General features: G+C 36.2%; 1 protein-coding gene across 2 annotated transcripts in view; it reads left to right on the top strand.

The window, feature by feature from the left end:
* gnsa (glucosamine (N-acetyl)-6-sulfatase a) overlaps positions 1-15,159 on the top strand; it is a 103,309-nt gene that overhangs the window by 27,360 nt on the left and 60,790 nt on the right. For both annotated transcript variants that reach the window (XM_039770042.1, XM_039770043.1), the window contains exons 5-6: positions 4,833-4,931; positions 13,405-13,572. In XM_039770042.1, the coding sequence (XP_039625976.1) occupies positions 4,833-4,931; positions 13,405-13,572 (267 nt within the window). The remainder of the gene's footprint in view (positions 1-4,832; positions 4,932-13,404; positions 13,573-15,159) is intronic.

Genomic DNA, 15,159 nt, shown 5'->3' on the forward strand with positions numbered 1-15,159 from the left:
AACTGCCTTAATTCTACGTGGAATTGATTCAACAAGGTGCTGAAAGCATTCTTTACAAATGTTGGCCCATATTGATAGGATAGCATCTTGCAGTTGATGGAGATTTGTGGGATGCACATCCAGGGCACGGCTCCCGTTCCACCACATCCCAAAGATGCTCTATTGGGTTGAGATCTGGTGACTGTGGGGGCCATTTTAGTACAGTGAACTCATTGTCATGTTCAAGAAACCAATTTGAAATGATTCGAGCTTTGTGACATGGTGCATTATCCTGCTGGAAGTAGCCATCAGAGGATGGGTACATGGTGGTCATGAAGGGATGGACATGGTCAGAAACAATGCTCAGGTAGCTTGTGGCATTTAAACGATGCCCAATTGGCACTAAGGGGCCTAAAGTGTGCCAAGAAAACATCCCCCACACCATTACACCACCACCACCAGCCTGCACAGTGGTAATAAGGCATGATGGATCCATGTTCTCATTCTGTTTACGCCAAATTCTTACTCTACCATTTGAATGTCTCAACAGAAATCGAGACTCATCAGACCAGGCAACATTTTTCCAGTCTTCAACTGTCCAATTTTGGTGAGCTCGTGCAAATTGTAGCCTCTTTTTCCTATTTGTAGTGGAGATGAGTGGTACCCGGTGGGGTCTTCTGCTGTTGTAGCCCATCCGCCTTAAGTTTGTGCGTGTTGTGGCTTCACAAATGCTTTGCTGCATACCTCGGTTGTAACGAGTGGTTATTTCAGTCAAAGTTGCTCTTCTACCAGCTTGAATCAGTCGGCCCATTCTCCTCTGACCTCTAGCATCAACAAGGCATTTTCGCCCACAGCACTGCCGCATACTGGGTGTTTTTCCCTTTTCACACCATTCTTTGTAAACCCTAGAAATGGTTGTGCGTGAAAATCCCAGTAACTGAGCAGATTGTGAAATACTCAGACCGGCCCGTCTGGCACCAACAACCATGCCAAGCTCAAAACTGCTTAAATCACCTTTCTTTCCCATTCTGACATTCAGTTTGGAGTTCAGGAGATTGTCTTGACCAGGACCACACCCCTAAATGCATTGAAGCAACTGGCATGTGATTGGTTGATTAGATAATTGCATTAATGAGAAATTGAACAGGTGTTCCTAATAATCCTTTAGGTGAGTGTACATATACATACATATATACACATATACAAATATAGACATATATTATATACACACAGTTATATATATATATACTCAGCAAAAAAAGAAACGTCCTCTGACTTTCAACTGTTTTTACTTTCAGTAAACTTAATGTGTAAATATTTGTATGAACACTAAAAGAGTCAACACCATAAGACATAAACTAAAAATATTTCACAATGTGTCCCTGAATGAAGGGAGGCTCAAAATCAAAAGTACCAGTCAGTATCTGGTGTGGCCACCAGCTGCTTGAAGTACTGCAGTGCATCTCCTCCTCATGGACTGGACCATATTTGTCAGTTCTTGCTGTGAGATGTTACCCCACTCTTCCACCAAGGCACCTGCAAGTTTCTGGACATTTCTGGGGGGAATGGCCCTAGCCATCGATCCAAATCGATCCCGCTCCAGGGTACAGGCCTCGGTGTAACGCTCATTCCTTCGATGATAAACACGAATCCGTCCATCACACCTGGTGAGACAAAACCGTGACTCATCAGTGAAGAGCACTTTTTGCCACTCCTGTCTGGTCCAGCGAAGGTGGGTTTGTGCCCATAGGCGGCGTTGTTGCTGGTGATGTCTGGTAAGGACCTGCCTTACAACAGGCATACAAGCCCGCAGTCCAGCCTCTCTCAGCCTATTGCGGACAGTCTGAGCACTGATGGAGGGATTGTGTGTTCCTGGTGTGACTCGGGCAGTTGTTGTGGCCATCCTGTACCTGTCACGCAGGTGTGATATTCGGATGTACCGATCCTGTGCAGGTGTTGTTACACGTGGTCTTCCACTGCGAGGATGATCAGCTGTCCTTCCTGTCTCCCTGTAGTGCTGTCTTAGGCGTCTCACAGTGCGGACATGGCAATTTATTGCCCTAGCCACATCAGCAGTCCTCATGCCTCCCTGCAGCATGCCTAATGCACGTTCACGCAGATGAGCAGGGACCCTGGGCATCTTTCTTTGGGTGTTTTTCACAGTCGGTAGACAAGTCTCTTTAGTGTCCTGCGTTTTTAGAACTGTGACCTTAAATGCCTACTTCCTGTAAGCTGTTAAGGTCTTAACGACCATTCCACAGGTGCATGTTAATTAATTGATTATGGTTAATTGAACATGCATGGAAAAAATTGTTTAAACCCTTACGATGAAGATCTGTAAAGTTATTTGGATTTTTAAAACATTATTGTTGAAATGCACAGTCCTGAAAAAGGGACGTTTCTTTTTTTGCTGAGTATATATATACATCCCCAATCCCCAAATCACAAATATTTTTTTTTTAATTTAAAAGGGTTTTAGTGGGCGACAGAATCAAAGAATAGACATGGACATGAATATTGTAAACTCAAGCTCTTTTAATTTCTGAAAAAAAAAAATGCTTTTAAACTGCATTTGAATTCAAAACAGAAACAAAAATATCATCCCTGGTTAAAATTGGGCAGACTTAAAAATAAAGTGGTAGTTTAAGTACTTTAAATACATTTTCAGAATGGTATTGTCTTTAAATAATAATAGCCAAAATTTCAACATAAGGTGCAGTTTTTCTTGTTAAAAAAATAAGTCAGAAACATAAAAGGTAATTTGACCAACTTAATCTTTAAACTCTGAGTAACCTTAGCCAGAATTATTTTGTACATTAGGCTAAAACAGTGTGATCATTGAACATTTTGTAATTAGATGTAATTAGAATTACTAACGGTCACGGAAGTCCAGTGATCCCCAGTAAGAGCCACAAAGTCCGCTTTCTGTAATGCATCTAATTTTGCTTGCTTTTCAGTGTGCACAAAACCATGTTTTTATCAAGGCTTCGCTCGGTTAGTCTTTTGAAATTAAATTTTCCTCTGATCAGTCGTAGGAACGCGCTTTATTCCGACTCTTAACATTTTTGTAGCTGTAATACTGTATGTGCATCAGTGTAATCGATGTACCAGTACTAAGAAAAGGAAACATTTTAAACATAATGTAACATGATTCTGCGTTAACCGCATATTTTTTCATACGTCCCAAACCAAGGAGATGCGAGGGTAAAATGAATCGGGAAGCGCGCGTACATACTCAGTGCTTCCCCTCGGGAATCGAACCTCGGATGTCGGCGCTAGAGGCAAAGCCTCTACAATTGTGCCACGGCGTGTGGCTTGTCTATTTGAGAGTATGTAGATCGGGGTATATATATATATTCGCAGTGGAGAAGTAGTGTGTTAAAGAAGTTATGAAAAAGAAAAGGGAACATTTTAAAAATAGCGTAACATGATTGTCAATATACAGTAATTGTTTTGTGAGTGTTATTGAGTGTTACTGTCATGAAGGATTTGATTATCATTATTTCTTTCAATCTGGGTCGTATTTGTACGATGTGTTGTGTTCAAGTTACATTCCGTGTTTGTCAATCGTTGTAAAGATAAGAGGTTTCATTCATCGATTCGTTTCTTACTGTATCAATAAACAGCTCGTCTTCCTCTTTATCTGAGATGTGACACACTGCATGCATGGGTTTTTTTTTTTTTAAAACGGTCTTCCTTTAGCGGGACATTCGCTTTTTCTACCATGTGCTTTGTTTCCGCAGTAGCTGCACTTATGAATATGCTTGTATGTATCAGACGCTTCATATTTTTTTGCTGCCTTCTCAATTGTGTAATTCAGTTTTTGTTCAGCACTCTTTGGAGCTGTTGCTTTTTGTCTGTGCACTGTGTCAGTTCACGTGAGCCGCTTGGTGTTCTTGCATCAAAGGTTCCCAGCTGTGCTGGTGCCATCTCGTGTGATGTCCACGGCTGTATTTAATGTTAGCTAAGACCTGGCACTTAAAAGTTTCTCTCGCAGTTTCGCTGAGTTTGTGGCAAACACCACCCTGACCATCTCATCTTCCTCTGCATAAGCACAGTCTTTCACCCGTGAATATTTAGCGGATTATTGGAGTGCCGCTGATGGACGGCCTTATATGGGCAGGCACTAAATTACAAACGCCAGCGGCAGCCTGCCTATGAACTTAATTTAAACTTTAGGTTTACACCGTGCTTTGTTTCCGAAGTAGCAGCACTCATGAATATGGTTGTACATGTCAGTTGCTCGCTTCTTATTGTTTCGCTGCCTTCTCAATTATATAATGCATGTTTTCTTCAGCGCTTTTTTGAGCTCTTCCTGGTTTTCTACGTACTGCGTTGATAGTCAGTTCACGTGATTACGTGGGAGGCGTGATTATGTCACACGAAACTCCGCCCTCCACGGCCATCCAGCTCAACTCCATTACAGTATATGGAGAAAAATAGCTTCCAGTTATGACCATTACGTGTAGAATTTCGAAATGAAACCTGCCCACCTTTTGTAAGTAAGTTGTAAGGAATGAGCCTGCCAAATTTCAGCCTTCTACCTACACGGGAACTTGGAGAATTAGTGATGAGTGCTTGAGTGAGTGAGTGAGTCAGTCAGTCAGTCCGTCAGTCAGTCAGTCAGTCAGTGAGGGCTTTGCTTTTATTAGTATAGATATATGTATGTATGTATGTGTGTATATATATATATATATATATATATATATATATATATATATATATATATATCTATATATATATATATATCATTTTCTTTTACTCGATCACCTTAAAAGCTTAGGTGTTATGTCTGTGTTGCATTATCTGTTTATTTAAAATACCAACTCCTGGTTATTTATTTTTTTTTTTAGGAAAAAAATTCCAAATATTACAATTATACTTTGTCTGTTAATGGACGAAAACAAAAGCATGGAAATGACTATAATGAAGATTACCTGACCGATGTATTGGTGAGAATTTTTTTTTAATGTTGCATGAAGTTATAGATGTTTTAAATTAAATTATTACTAGTTGTTGCATTTATGATTTCAGATTTGTTAAAGATGAGCAGGAAATATCTTGAAATCTTTCTTGTTTTTTTTGAAGAAATGGCAAAGGCTTTAATAGGTTTAGTTTACTTGTTGTAGGCCATTGCCCCAAAGACCTGTATTTAACATCCCTAATCCTGCTCAAGTCTTAAATTAAACCCCTAAATTGTACACCAAACTCCCCCATCCCAATTTTTGAGACCTGAAAAATGTTGAAATCTGGATTATAACATAAAATAAAATACAAAGTTAAAAGATTAAATGCAAATGATATCTAATTTTAATTTAATTTTATCGTATTGGCTGATTTAACCAGTAGCTTATATAATAAAGTTAAATTATAAGTAACAAAAAAAATTCTTAAAAAAATTCTGCATTTATGACCCAGATTCAGACCTTCCTCTCTGTCTTCAAGATGATTTGTCAGTCTTTCAAATCACATTGTGTTCTTATTTTGTCAACAAGGATTCACAAACTCTTATTTCTTAATTAACTTTTGCCCCACCCAGTGGTTTCACTCGCTTTTCATTGAGATGCTAGAACACGTTAGTTAACACACTTCATTAAGATATACATTTTTTTTCATAAATAATATTCATTCCTACTTCAATTTTCACTATCCTTTATCTAATCTTCATGCTTACTATTATCTTAAAAAAAATGATTAAATGGTTCTTTATTTCAGAGCACAATATTTTATTAATAAAACCACTTGATTCAAAGATTACTTTTTTGTGTAGCACTTAAAAGAGGAATTGGTTGTTGTGGCTTAATTTTCAAATTTTCCAACCTATGAGTCATTTCTTCCCATGTCAATCTCAATTTTTTAGATATCTAAGTTCTTCCACTCAATTTATGACCTGATCTGGTTCTTAGGCTGAGCTTTTGATTTACCTTAATTACATGACATGGGGAAACAATTTTTTGGCCATATTTGTGCTGAATTATTTTAAAGTAGATTATAAACTTGAATTCAGAGAAGGAAACAAAAGTGTAGCTGTACCAAAGTGTACTTACACGGGCCTAGTTTTTGCTACACGTTGATCTTTGTTTATGATGAATATAGGAGAGGAACTGATCTTTAGTCATTAACACTCCGATTAATGAATGTGTTTCTTTCCTCACCCCAAATTCTCTCTTACATTTTGAATTGAAAGCACAGCATTTCATTCTAAGACCTCTACCCATGAGAATTGTTCTCCTGAGAAAAAAACAGTAGTTATGTGACTAACCTTTAGTATGAAAAATGAGTGAAAAGAAGACCCACAAATATTGTGTCCTCAGTTTATACCAAAATGTTTTGGAAAAGTATAGTTTAAAATGACTAGACATGTCCACGGCTTGCATAAGTGCAGCTTCATTGATTGGTTTCCTAACTTTGTAGAGATTAAAAAGTAAATTTAACAGAAGTATTTAGACTTTAAAATATAAGAAATAAACAGAACACTGGCCCTCTTCTGGGGCTTAACTTAAAAGAACAATCAAGTGAAACCACAATAATGAAAAAATATCAGTGTCAAAATTGAGTTAAGCATTTTTTTTTCTTTCTATTGACCCAATAGTTTCCCTTAAACAAACACAGTTTGCAGCCTATGTTGTTTTTGCATTCTGAATTTACTAAGATTTTTTTTTTTAAATTATTAGTATTAATGTGATCACAGAAACTTTCAGTTATATTCGACGAGTAAGTGTATTTTCTTTTGTTTTTATGAGGTAACAAAACTTTTATCCCACTGTATATACTTGCTCTTCATTTGCTAGGGTACCTTCCTCTGAATTGAAAGTTCAAAAACAAATTTCTGTCATTTGCTAATTAAAGACTTTTTCGACCGAATTAGTGCTTAAGCCTCATGTATTTAAGAAAAGTGATGACGTGTTTGTGTTTTGGGTGTATGATATTGGCAAAAAATTGTATCTTCATATTTCCTGGGACTTTGATAATGATAATTGGATGATATTTTGCATCCTTTAAAGGCATGTTTGTAAAAGTCTTCTTAATCTAGCTTGGTCTTGTTGATAGGATATTAATTGTAGCTTACTAATGAGATTAATGGGAACAACAGTTAAGGAAAAACTTTTTACTTAAAACAGAAGTAAAATAACACAAAAACCTTAAACTCACCAGCCAAAGGATTACTGACATCATACACTGCAAGTATGAATAAACCATTTCTAAGTGGCCTACAGGATTTACACAAACAATTACACTAAGACTAACAAAATTATTATAATGAGAGCATTTTAAACAGTCACCCTTAATGTAAACAAGATATGAATCTAAAGCGAATAAAATGCTAATCATAATCGAACTATAGGGAATGAACATTACAGTCTCAATAAACATAAATTGCTCTGCTGTAAGGTGAATTGTGCAGCATACAAACAAAAACAAAAATCCAACATACTGTAATATAGTGTAAAAATCCAAAGTTCTCTCAAATACTGCACAAGAAAAAATCCATAGCATATGTAAACCATGTTCTGTTATATATTGTACAAAGATGGAAATAACCCAAACCCTATAACTTTTTAAACAAATTACTAACTTCAAGTTCTTTCCAAATTCAAATATTGCACAAAGATATCAGAAAAAATAAAACAATTGTAAAATTCAGCTGAGGGAACTTGTGTTACAGAAAAACCAGTTTATCCACAGCTTCAGAGCATCACATTTACCTGTCACATCATTTCCTCCAGTGGTGAAAGCCCACTCGGAAGTGTTGCTTGAAACAAGGATGGACAGGTACTTTTTTGCAAGTTTTTTTCTAATTTGGGAATATGTACTTCTTGTGCTTCCACCACTCAAGTTGCATTACTGTCTACCTCCGGTATCATCAAGTAGCTGTTGACCTCTTTTTCAATGGCAGTGTGCAGAGACTCGCCTTTTCTGAATTCCTGTGTGTGTGTTTTTTTTTGCTCCATATCTTGTGTCATTACCTGCTCCAACTTCTGTAGTCATATAGGTGGGATGGAGTAGGATAAGGAGGAGGGATCTGTGCAAGCGTTTTAAATAATTAAAGAAAACAAATGCGCTTTAAAATCAAGGACCCCCAGCCAAGACTGCTTGAAAAATAAAACACGCCTGATAGATATATCTTCTTACGGAAATAAAAATAATAAGTTCGAATGAATTGTTATTTGTCCGAATGGAATAATGATTTGACAGTGCTCTGTACTAGATCATATAAATTGCTCCCAAATTACTCACCAATAATAATTTGATACCTATGTCCAAAGTAATTAAGCCTCTTCCATAGTGCAGTGACAACATTAGCCCTGCTGTTGTTGTCATGCAAACCATGCGGTCTTCTCCCAGCGACCGTAATACCAATGCATCTTTCAGACTTTGCACAATTATCTCGCCTGTGTGCAAACATCCTATTTCCCAGAAGATCACACAGTAGCTTTGCAGTTGACAGGTTTTGTCGATGAAATGCACTGTCAAGGAGAGGTACTTCTTGGATGTTTGACCTGACCACAAATCTGTTTTAGCAAAATGTGAAAACTTCTACAGTTTATGCTTCAGAGTTTGAGACAAAAATCATACAATTTTGATAGAGTTGTTTAACTGAAATATTTTCGGCCAGGCAGTGCATATCTTGAGCCTAAAGTATTCAAAAGTTGTTTGAATCCCTCTCAACCGTGATGACATTTTGTTATGTCATGCCATATATTTTCTTGTTGTACAATGATTCCACTAAAGTTTGCTCAGTGTGTTTTTGTGATTGTATCTTGAGTGATTTAGAATGGTTGTGAACAGCTGACTCCTGAATCTTTTCGTATTTTTCATATTCTGTGTGTTCATTAGTTTGCAGATGGTATAACAAGTTAATTGACAAGTTGTCTTTAGTGGTAACCGATTTCCGACATAGTTTACAGATTGCCATCTTCTGAGCAGCATCAGTCTTTTCAAAGTCAAATTACCTCCATGTGAGCGAGGATGATCCACATCTTGCAGTTAAATCTAACAACATTGATTGCGAGGCCATTTTGTTCCCTAATGCTGTTTGTTCACTTGTTTTTGGGCAGTTACACTATCTTAACTTGTGCGTTGACCGTGCAAGCCTATGTGCTCGCTTTGTGCACATGAAGTAGTCTTATCCTGTTAGGTTACATGATACTGTGAAGGCGTGCTTTTGATTGTTTTTTGTAAAGTGAGTGATGTACTCAAAATTAACTAATGATGTTATAAGTTTTTGCCTAAAATTACCTAACCTGGCAAAGCTAAAATCCTGTAATACGGCATCAACAAAATGTTACATTATTTGTTGATTTCAGATCTCCTTTATGTAAGTAATTTGGGTTTTATGTGCACAAATTTATTGTTTTTTTTTTTTTTTGCGACAATGGTTAACTTTGAGTCAAAATTTATGTTGGTGAAAATTGTTGTTAGTGTTTCTGGAGCAAAGATGTGTGAAAGTGAGAAGTGAAAGAGAAATAAAAAGTTAAAGTAAGGATTATGGTGTCTGTTTTAATCTGTTATTCAGTGATGGTTTGTTTAATCCATTTAGTTTTCCTGGCATGTTTTATGACTGTAGCTTCAAAAAATTGGTTATCTTGTGGACATTTGTGACAGCTTATCTTGACACTGCGTAAACAAATGGTTTCTTAAGAAGAAATGTGAAGAAATAATTCACTGCAAAATAACCCAAGTTTTATAGCTGTCCCTTTGAGGCATGTAAACTGAACTTTGGTGAGTGAATGTGTAAACAAAATTTAAGTTTATCCAAATGCTGACAGCACTGAATGGTAGAGGAAAGCAAGAACCTCCGTGCCAAAATCGATTTTCTGATTTATTTTAAGAATGTTCCCTTTTGTATTGCGTGTTTTTACTCTTGAATCTTCACTGTTCATTGCTAATCATCATCATTTGGATGCACTTAAGGGAGCAAATTCTACATGAGGGAGTGAATTAAAAAGAAAATATTGAAAGATGCGTACACCTTTAAATCTGTAACAAAAACTTCACACATGTGAATTTTGTAGCAGTATATGACCAAAAGTTTGTGGACACCTGACCTTCACACATTTCCCAAACCATGGACGATAACATGGAGTTGCTCACGCCCTTTGTACAGCCTCCACCCTTCTTGGAGGGTGTCCACAAAATTTTGGAGCGTGTCTGTGGGAATTAATGTCAATTCAGCCAAAGGACCATTTGTGATTTCAAGAACTGAAGTTTGGCTGTTTCAGAAAAAAATGGCAAACCTAATAAATATACCTGTAGTCTGTGCTACTGTTAAGATGGGCTCACTTGTTCTGTTATTGTCACGTAAGAAGATTATATACTTCTAGTTGTTTGCACTGTGCTGTGCAAAGTAATTTCCACCTTCCTGATTTCCTTTGTTTTTGTGTATTTGACACAATGGATGGCAACAGATTACTGTATGAAATGTAATATTCCATAAAGGGAGTCAGGTAAATATATAAAACCATTTGTAAAATGCTACTTTATAATAGTAATAAGTTACCCAAAACCTGTTTTACTCATTTGAAGGGGTAATTAATTCTTTGTTATTTGTTCAAAAAGCTGACCAAAGTTAATTCATAATTAGACTCCACTTTCTGAACACAGCCAGACCTGATTACAGCCAACCCTGTTGAATCAAAACCTCATAGTATTGATCTTTGCCAAGAACAAGAAGTAGTTACTACAAGGTTTCTAGAAAAACATTATGCCTTGATCAAAGGAAATTCCAAAAGACATTAGGAAAATAGTTTTTGAAACTTAACATTCAGGAAAGGATTTTAAAGCCATTTTAAGGCACTAGGATTGTACTGCACTCAGTCAAAGCCGTTACCTCAAAATGAAGGACATTTGGAACAGTGAGTCATCTCAGTAAAAGTTAATCCAGTGTTCTACAGTAATAATATCATATCTACAATAAAACATGGGGATGGTGGTGTGATGGTGTGGGATAGTTTTCTACCTGAGGATCTAAAAGACTTTCAATTTTTGAAGGAACCATTAATTCTGCACTTTACTGCAGAGCATTTTTAAGGAGAATGTCCAATCATCTGTCTGTGACATAATGCTGAAGCATACGTGGGTTATGCAGCAGGACAGCGATCCAAAACTCTAAATCAAATCTACAACTAATGTCTCAGAAGAAACAAAATTAAAGTTTCAAACTGGCCTCGTTAAAGACCTGGCTTGAACCCAGTAGAGATGTTGTGGCAGGACATGAAACAAGTAGTTCGTGTTCACAAATGTACCAGTGTGTCTGACATAAACTAGTTCTACAAAGAAGAGTGAGCTAAAATTTCTCAAAAGCGACTTTAAAGACTGATATCAAATTTTGGGGATGTACTTAGTAGAGATTATTGCTGCTAAATATGCTGCAAACAAGTATTGAAAATATATATATTTTTCACAAGGTTAACATGGTATTGTATACCTTTGTTCTATTAATAAAGAATTAATGATTAAAAAGTGTATTGTGTGTTCTCTTTGGTTGTTTTAAGGTCTGAAGCCATTCATTGTGTAAAATATGCAAAGACAGATGATATAAGGAAAGGGGTAAATACCTTTCTACACTGTAGCTTCCAATATTGAAAGGATATATTAAAAGTCCTGTATTGTTTTCAGCAGAATGCTCAGGTAATAAAACTGTCTTCCTTTTTTGTTTAAATGGTTATATTTAAAGTGTAATTTAAAAATAGTTTTTTTTGTGTAACAGATCCCATATTTGTAGTGGTGATCAAGAAAAATGTGTAGTGTCTCGTTTTCAAAGAAAATGGAGATTACCAGCAGCCACAGGGGTCAACACTGAACAACAGCAAAGAATATGAAAACATCCATGCAATAAATCTCAAATTCCCTGTGTCATGCACAATATCCAAAATAGTGCACTTTCACTAAAATCTCTATTTTATAAAGCACTTAGAGATACTGTATAATTTTCCCACTTACACTTTCACATTTTCACAATGCTGTTGTTTGAGTACAATATGTGTAACTAACAATATGAACACAACTTGACTGCCAAGCGAGGTCCGTGCCAGACAAATTTTAAAGGTGGGCACAGCATTTCTATGGAGGAGACAATACATGGCACATTTTTAATTCACAACAGATATGCCTGAGAAGGAATAGCAAGAGATTAAAGCAAACAGAAGATTGCACTGCAACAAGTCAAACATAAATCGTACTTATTAAATGTATACTTTAGCACTCGTAGTTTTTGCTTTGCATTTTCTTTTTCAATATTTGTTGAAAGTATATTTGTAATTTTATTCCATATTCTGAATTTATTTGTAACTGGCACAACCAGCACCAAGTACTTTCCCGAGTTCCACTTTGATTTGCCTGTCTCGTCATATTTCTGATGTTATATTGCAAAACTTGACTGCAGGTATAATGAGACAGGAGAGCTGCTTGTGGCAAAAAGCTCTTGCTGGGTTCCTAGTTGTTTTAAACATATTCCAAAAAAATGATCTCATGAATGGAAGTACAAGGAGCTCAAATGACAGTGAGATGTTGAATTATAGACTCAACTCTCCCATCATTTCATTGGTGCTTCATATAACATCAACGTTGCAGAGAGTTGTATAATGAAGTTCACAATTAAAAAATTAAAAGTTAAAGAAAAGCAAGGTAAATACTTTTTTTGTGGAAAGTATGCATTGTATTAGTGCAGATCAAAGGTGCTGCAGTAAGTCATTATTGTAACTTAATGACTAACAAATGAGGTCAGATGCGGGTTTTCATTTCAAAATCTCATCCCATTTTTGAATGCAGTCCACTTTTGCTCATGAAAGGATTTTCCAGAATTGGTTTATATAATATACTTGTAATTTTGCTGAAATATGTGCTGTTGAGAGCATATAACTGAATACCTGACATATAGGTTATGTAACATGAGTAGTCAAATGGTTTCTTTTCTTCAACCCCCCTGGATGTCATAGTGTTGTTTGCTGTTGTTCAGTGTTGTTTCCTATGAAGGTTGTGATATCAAGAACTTTTTTTACATTTTTTTTATCACCATTCTGCATGTAAACATGAGATTACTGATTCTTCTTAGCCATCACTACAAACCACACAGAGTAAAAAATTGATCAAAATATGGTACTTTTTGGGTCGAGTGTTCTTTTAAATACAGTTTCATTTAAAAATATTTATGGTTTAATCTAGGGAAGAAAATGGTTTAAGTGGATTTGGAGATCAATTAAAATAAGGGTTAATTAAGTCAATAATGTGAGGAAGAGAAAATATGCAGTAGATATTTATTTTTGTTCTAAAATATTTGTATGATATGTATGTATGTATACAAGTTAAATTTCGTATTTCGTTTTTGTGTTTTCCAGTTTATGTCCCACCTGTGGTTATGATCTTTGCAAGTTATTATAGAATTGTTTTACCTTTTTATTTTTAATGAATATTTATCTTATACAGGCAAATGTATCAATGGATTTCTTAGAAAAGAAGTTGAATTATCAGCCATTCTTCATGATGATCTCTACACCAGCACCTCATTCTCCTTGGACAGCTGCCCCTCAGTATGAGAAAAACTTTGCAGATGTCAAAGCACCACGTGATATCACCTTTAATAAGCATGTAAAGGTACTTATTAGAAATATTTATACAGTCCTGTGCATAAATGTTTGAACAATGACAAACTTTTCATAGTTTTTGCTCCATACACCACTACTATGGATTTGAAACAAACCAACCAATGAGTGATTGAAGTACAGACTTTCAGCTTTATTTCAAGGGGATTTAACAAAAATATTGTATGATATGTTTAGAAAATACAGACATTTTTATACACACTCCCTATTTTCAGGGGCTCAAAAGTATTTGGACAAATTTAATGCAGTCACAGCACAATCATAAATAAAATGGCCGTTTTCAATATTTGACTGAAAATCCTTTACGGTCTGTGACTGCCTGAAGTCTGGATCCCATGGCCGTCTCCAAGTGCTGGATTTCCACCCTAGTAATACTTTACCAGGCTTTTACCACAGCTGTCTTCTATTGCTGCTTGTTTGTTGGCCTTTGAAGAATATTCCACTAGTTTGCATTGAAAAGTAAAGTCAAAGATACTTTGTCAGCAGCTATGTACATGTACATAGTGAGATGAGACAACATATCTCCATGAGCCCTTGTGCAACACATAGCAACATACAATAAGGTGCAAGGTGTGACAGAAACAGTACCATAAATAGACGTACAACCATATAACAGTATAGTTTAAAAGGTATTTTAACCTTCCAGAATAAAGTAATATTACACTGTACTGTAAGTACAGTATTGTACAGAGGCAATTTGCTGCATTGAACCACGTTATCACGTTAAGTGATAAGTATAAGGTTATCAAAACTCGTAACAGGACATAAGTGTGCCTGTTGTATTAGTAAACAGAAGATAAAGTGCACATGCTGTTGAAAAAGTCAAAAGTGTAATATGATAAGTATGTAAAGCATAAAATGAGGTAGTACATTGGAATTGCACTGGTTAAACAGGAGCTAGACATTTTTGTGCATTCAGAATTCTGATGGCCTATGGTATGAAACTGTCATTCAGTCTTGCAGAAACTTTGATACCATCTGACAGATGGTAGTAGATAGAATATATGTAACTGGTGAGAATAGTCTTTCACAATGTTACTGGTTCTGTTATAACATAGGTTTGGTAAATATCTTTCAGGGGAGGTAGAGGTGCACCAATAACTTTTTTAGCTGCTTTCAGTATCCACTGTACTGTGTTGCAGTCTGAAACATTACAGTTCCCATACCAGACAGTGATGCAGCTAGAGAGCAGACTTTCTTTCAATGGTACTCCTATAAAATGTGGTGAGGATTGGTGGGGGGGAGACAAGTTCTTTTCAGTCTTCGCAAAAAGTACAAACGCTACCAAGACCTCTTGGCTTTAGGGCTGAGTTGAGGGACCAAGAAAGGTGAACTTCCAGGAACCTCGTGTTTTTGACTTCTCTATAACACCACCATCGATTGTGAGAGGTGGATGAGCAGTGCTGGATTTCCTAAAATATATTATCATCTCTTTTGTCTTTTCAAGATTAAGAGAGAGATTGTTGCACTTAAACCAGGCAACCATTCTCGCAACATCCTCAATATATGCTGAGACATCATCATTCTTAATGAAACCTGCCACCATCATGTCATCTGCAAACTTGATGATCTGGTTTGA

This window comes from Polypterus senegalus, chromosome 11, assembly GCF_016835505.1.
Source record: "Polypterus senegalus isolate Bchr_013 chromosome 11, ASM1683550v1, whole genome shotgun sequence".
Lineage (NCBI taxonomy): Eukaryota > Metazoa > Chordata > Cladistia > Polypteriformes > Polypteridae > Polypterus > Polypterus senegalus.